A 6,456-nucleotide genomic window follows, 5' to 3' on the forward strand; every position below is an offset into this window, starting at 1 on the left:
TCTCTCTCTCTCTCTCTCTCTCTCTCTCTCTCTCTCTCTCTCTCTCTTTCTTTCTTTTTGTTTGTTTTTTTCAAGACAGGGATTCTCTGTGTAGCCCTGGCTGTCCTGGAACTCACTCTGTAGATCAGGCCAGCCTCGAACTCAGAAATCTGCCTGCCTCTGCCTCCCAAGTGCTGGGATTAAAGGCATGCACCACCACTGCCCATCTACAATTACTAAAGATATGCTGCTGAAACAGTGTAGCAGCCTATTAGTGAGTACAAGTGTGCAAAATGAGGTGGTACAAAGTGGGAAATACTTGTTTTTGAGGTACTATATAAAGGATTAAATAGAGTGACTTATGGATTTTCTCTCAAAAGAACTGAAAACTAATTCATTTTATTTGCTGTAGAAGAAAACACACCTTCCCATGAACTGGGCTCCGATCTGCTGGAGAGACTGCGCTTCACAGTTGCAGTGTGTCACTTCGAGTTTACAGATGACTACACTGCGAGTGAATGGATTCTATCTTTTGGGAGGAAGGAGCACAGGGTTTGAGGCAGGCACACTATGTGATTGTGGCAACTATCTGCGTACACAGGCTGGCCTTGAACTCACAGAGATCTGCCTGCCACTGCTTCCCAGGTGCACCACTAACACCCAGCCTCAGTTTGACTTCTGACAGATTTTTAAATTCTGTGCATACATGTCTCTTGGGGGGGGGGGTATGTGTGCATGTGTGAGTGTAGGTGCCCTCGAGTACAGGTAGTTCAGAGCTGCCCAACCTGAGTGTTGGGAACTGAATTCAGGTCCTCTTCAAGAGGAGTACATGCTAATAGCTGCTGAGCTGTCTTTTCAGACCCTCAATTCTTTTTTTCTTTCTTTAATTTTTGGTGCGTGTGTGTGTGTGTGTGTGTGTGTTCACAGGCCAGTGTGTATCTCCATCACCTCCATCAGGTGTCAGGCTTGCCTTTTCATCATGTTTTAGACATCTTTCTTTGCAGATGATCCAAATGAGCTAGCTGGGCTTCTCCTATGGAAGTGTTGGGATTACAAATGCTTGTGCCACTTACTCTGGTTTTCCCAGGTTTTATGTCAGTTCTAGGGTTGGCCCTCAGGTCATCAGGCAGATAGAGCCCTCCCTGAGCCCTCGCCTCAGCCCACAAACCAATTTTAAGTATCTGGTAAAAGTTTAGGTATTTGGAAGTGACTTCAAGGTGTGTCCTCACACTTACGTTTGAGGTCTTATAAGAATGATTTCCCAAGGCTGTCTCAGCACTCTCGCTTCTCTCTCATATAGCTACAGAAGCCAGGGAGACAACAGAGGATCAAGATGCAACCTGGGTCCTATAGTAAAAGTTTCCCTTCATGTCCTGTCAGTAATACTGATGCAAGCACACAAGGATTTGGGACACCATTCTTAATCAGAGGGACTACTTATGTCTATCTCAGACAAGTAGAACTCTGGCTGCAGTTCAGGTTTATCCAAAATGTCCAATAGTGGGCTGGCAAGAAAACCTGATGATCTGAGTTTGACCTCTAGAATGAATGCACACAGTGAAGGAGAAAATCATCCCACAGGGTGTCCTCTGATTTCTATACATAGTCTGGGGCACATACCTTCCTCCATCCCTTCCCACATAATAAGTGTAAAAAACAAATGAAAACTAAAATGAAAAAAAGAAAATTAAGACAAGAATTCAGAGAATCCAAAGACTCTACATAGAGAGCAATGATGGAGAAGTACATGAGTAATTTAGCCTGTGCATTCTAGAAGAGCCTTGAACACCTAACTAAGCCGTGGGTAGATAGTAAGTGTGTAAACAGTCAGCGAGGATATGAAAAGGAACTCACGGCCTTTCCTTGCCACCAGTCACAATCAGTCCGTCTCGCAGGGTGGTATACATGGTGAACACAGGCCCACTGTGCGCTCTAGCCACCACTCTACACAACACGTGATCTTTCCACACACAGACATCACCACTGATGGTACCTGTAAACGTCAAGTTATTCTGAAAAGGAGTGGGGAAGGGGGAGACAAACTCATCAAAAGTTCAGAGAGAGGTCGCACAGATGTCATCCTCTATGTAGGTGGGATGCTAGTTCACCTGCTTTGACAAAGCACATGCAAAGGGTGCTGGGAGACACTGGACCAAGGGCAGGAGGCTGAAATGAGGCTTAGCTCCTGGAGGCTCTCTCCTTTCTCAAGTCTGTCCTTTAGTAGTGAGTTAGCCTTGGATAAATCTCTCCTAAAATACTGTAGTTGTGGCTTGCACTGTTCTTTCAACAGGTGCCTTTTGGCTATCCAATAACTAAGTCAAAGGTCACCAAACACTAGGAGTAAAAACAAGGGGCAATTAGAAGTAGGGACGAAAGTAATGTGAGTCTGGTAAGGATTTTCTTTATAGGAAGTAAATCTATCATCTACAGCAAAGTTAGAGACCTCACTAAGTCCTGCGGATCTAGGAAGCCAGTACGTGGTGTCTCTCTACAGTTAAAGCATGCTTCAGCTGGGAAGCCCAGCATTCTTCCTTTCCTTGTCCCCATCCCTCGCACAGAAGCATCATGTGACTCCCTGTATGTCTGTAGCTTTATGTTTCCATGGATAGTTAGAGCATTTGAAAAATGCTTAAACTGAACACAAACTTATCTCTCAAGGAAACACTCTGTCCACACATCTGCGTCACACATTATAAAGCTACTTTTTTCCTGTATTAGCTGTCAAGTTTGTTTGCTTATTTATTTTGACCAAAAATGGACACTTGGCTACAAAGTAATTTTATAAATGAAGAAAAATTCATCTGCATGGGCAGATCAAATGACAGGATCATCTAACCTGGGTGTTTTTTTCTGGAGACAAATGACTGCTCTTATATTAAAAATATACAAGAGGTTCCATATGTTTGATATTGTTAGTTTTTTTTTTTAATTGTGTTCAACTGTTCTAACCTTATAACTTCCTTTCTTAAAATATACAATGCCCACATATTTTTAAAAGTCTACTTAGTTTTCTGTGGAACCAGAGTTTGAGAAGCCAAGCCAGGGCAGGGTACTAAAGGAGAGAGACGTGATTATAAACCTCAGACACAGGTGGGCGGAATGACAGAAAGCAAGAGGCTCCTGAACACTGCACTAAGGGCAGGGACTGTGCTCCCCTGAATCAGACAGTGGCCCAGAGCACTTCCAACCACAAGATGAGCAGAGGTTCCAGTGACAGAGCAAAGGAAACACTATGTCCAAATCTGCCCTGAAACCACCTGAATGTGGCTTTTTCTTTCCCCCTTTTCCTATAGCACATGTGAGGTGCAGGAGGACGCACTAGAGACTCCGCTTTGTCACTTGCAGAGGTGACAAGCACACAGTCAATGACGCCTTGGAGAACAGAAAAGATCCAAGGACGCAAACATTTCACAGTAATGACCTCATTTACTTTCTGCCACTCCTTAATGGTGAAAAGGATCAGACTTTTAAAAGATGACTTATGTCCTTGACTGGGACTTGTAGTGACTGTCGGGTTACAGTTCCCAGTCAATATTCATGCTGTTTATGAATATACGGCAAGACAATTCAAAATCACACCATCACACAGCACTTTAACAGACATACTGCACCAAATGCAACTGCAAGCATCGTCTGCATCCGGGCATCCTCCAAGGTGCTCAGAAGGCCCTTTTTGCTGAGAAGAGCCCTTCCTGCCAGGGTCCAGAATTTCACGTGCTTTATACCCACAGAGACAAACTGGGTATCTGAATCTGGTCGAAATTCTGCTACAAAAATACGCTGGTTGTGCCCACCTCTGCTGGCAATTTTGGACCCTGTTACAGAAGACACAATAAAAATTTCTAGGTTAGTATAAGAAGTAAGCTCATTAACAGGACTTAGCAGTTTCCTCAAATTGCATAGTTTAAAACATTACTTAACAATCACATACCTATAATCACAGTACATACATGTTCATAGTGATATATATTTTGTGGGCTACTCTGTGACAATTTAGAGGACATTTTAAGGACCATACATTTTTCTATATGGTTCCATTAATTTCTCATCATAGAAATTGTTTGGTCTAGAGTGTGTTAGAGAATTTATTCTATTGGGTTTCCATTCTCAGTCCTGGCACTCTTGGGAGGGAGAAGCAGGTAGATCTTTGTGAATCTGAAGCCAGCTAGTAACTATGCAGTGAATCTCAAGGCAGCCAGGGCTACACAGTGAGACCCTGTCTCAAAAAACAATGTATCTTTTTCTCATTTAAGGCTGGCGGGCCAGCCTGTGTAGTATGTGCCACATGTGCATATGTATATGTGTGTGTGTGTATCTTTTCACAGGTAAGGGATGTGGTTCAGAGGCTGGGCACCTATGTAGTGTGTACTGTGTGTACATGTAGGGTGTGTATGCTTATGTGTATATGTATTTCAAATGTTCATGGCTGTGTATATATGTGAGTGTTTATGTGTGTTTATGTGTGTATGTGTGTGTGTGTATATGTGTGTGTGTGTGTGTGTGTCTTTTTATGGATAAGGGATGTGGTTCAGTGGCAGATTACCCATGTAGCATGTGTCAGGTTCTGGGTTGGATATTAATGTATTTTTTAAGACAGGGTCTCAATTATATATTTTATGTTTGCCTTGAATTTGGTATGTAGCCCAGGCTGGCTTCAAATTCATGGCAATACTCTTGCCTCATCCCCTTGAGTGCTGGGATTATAGGCAAGTGCTCCCATGCCTGGAAATTTCCATTTTTTATTAAAATACCTCAGAACTAAACAAATCATTAGCAAAAACACAGACACAGTTTCTTACCAAAGGGAAATCATAGCAAGTAATTTAAAATATTAAATGGGTTTCACTGTTTCACATTTTCTGAGTTTATGGCTACAGGGCTTTTAAAAGGGGACACATATAGTGCTACCAATTGTGTGCTATGTGTTTTATAGGACTATAATAAAAATGGTTTCAATCACCAACTTAAGACAAATGCTAAAAGGCAGCTTCCACGTTGCCTAATATTCCTGTGGTTTGCTGCTGTTGTTTTTAATTACATAGTGAAAGCATCCTACCTTCCTGCCATCTCCAAATTGTAACAGTGTGCTCTGGGTCTAGCCCTACAGAGAGCAGCAGCTTCCCAGTAGCACTGAAGCTGACAGAGCACACACCCTTTGAATGGGCGCATCTTAGGATAGACAACGTCTGCTTATTCACTGCATCCCAGATGTGGACAGATGGGGCTGTAGCTGCACAAAGATAAAATCCAAGAGTTAGAACCCTCTCTATGTTTCCACTTCTGAATCCAGCATACACCCACCTCAGAAGCATGGAGATAGTTTATAATATAAAGCATGGATGTAGTTTTTAATAGCTCAAAACTGAAGCTAAATTTTAAAAAATGAAATAAAAAGAAAAGGGAAAAAATACAGAATCCTTCAGGATACACTATAAATGGCACTCTCAAGAAGACAACGTCTAGAGAAAGTAAACAGGCAATCTTACAGAGGTTGTCCCAGCAAGCTGTGCATGTAAGTACAGGAGGCAGAGGTCAGTGGGAAACCACGGGCTTAGTACATGCAAGGCTCTGGAGTGGGAAAATTCAGTTTTACATTTTTCAATCTTCATAGAGGTTCTATGGAAACTACACACACTTAACACAATGCATATGATACACACAAGTAAACAACAGTGATATCCTCTGAAAACAATGCAAAACACATGCAACCAACAGGCAGCAAACAGTAAACCAGACGAATGCACCATGTAGATGGGAATCTGGGAAAAGGCTCCACACACTTTTAAATAAAGACTTTAAAAACACTATCCGCTGGATAGGTAACAGTGATGCTCTTAAGGGGTGCGCCTTTTCTGTGGCTCTTTAAGTTCCCCAAGGGCTTCATGCTCGCTGAATAAGTACTCACTACAGAACTCCATCTCCCCTGCTTCTCTCTTATTTTCTAAACTAAAATGTCATAGTTTAGTTTTGTATTATCTTCTTTTCAATTTATACCCTAAACATGAAGTTAATTCAGCAGCTAATTCAGCCTCAGGATATAAGCACTCTTATGAAAATACTCAATATACTAAAGTCATTTGCTCAAATGACTTTAAGAGGATAAGCTGTCTGGAATTATTTTAACAGGAGGAAATTCTGGTCTTTAAAAAATAAATTCTGATAAATTTGGACATTTTACACCATGATAAATTTAAGAACCCTTCAAATAAAGGAGTTAAAATAAGAGATATGAAGCACTGAGATATAAAAGGTCTACTAATATTAAAATGAATTACTTGCCTGTTGGCTGGGGCAGACACCTGGCTGGTCTGCTCCTTGAAGACACCTTATCCTGAACCTTCCTAGAGCAGCTGGTAAGAACCCTCCCCCACAACCCTCTTCCCCAGAACTGCAACTGGGAGCCTGGGGCACTCTGGACCCATCACCCACCCAAACCCCGCCCCTCCAGAATACCACCCCCTTTCCACCCCTTGCTTA

The 6,456-nt window shown here is 42.2% G+C and overlaps 1 protein-coding gene across 1 annotated transcript in view; it reads right to left on the reverse strand.

The window, feature by feature from the left end:
* The window catches only part of Eml5 (EMAP like 5), a 122,485-nt gene that overhangs the window by 9,163 nt on the left and 106,866 nt on the right, over positions 1-6,456 (reverse strand). The window contains exons 33-35 of the mRNA XM_028777286.1: positions 5,036-5,209; positions 3,591-3,794; positions 1,834-1,972 (exon numbers count right to left, since the gene is read on the reverse strand). Coding sequence (XP_028633119.1) covers positions 1,834-1,972; positions 3,591-3,794; positions 5,036-5,209 — 517 coding nt within the window. The remainder of the gene's footprint in view (positions 1-1,833; positions 1,973-3,590; positions 3,795-5,035; positions 5,210-6,456) is intronic.

This window comes from Grammomys surdaster, unplaced genomic scaffold, assembly GCF_004785775.1.
Source record: "Grammomys surdaster isolate TR1022 unplaced genomic scaffold, NIH_TR_1.0 279, whole genome shotgun sequence".
NCBI lineage: Eukaryota > Metazoa > Chordata > Mammalia > Rodentia > Muridae > Grammomys > Grammomys surdaster.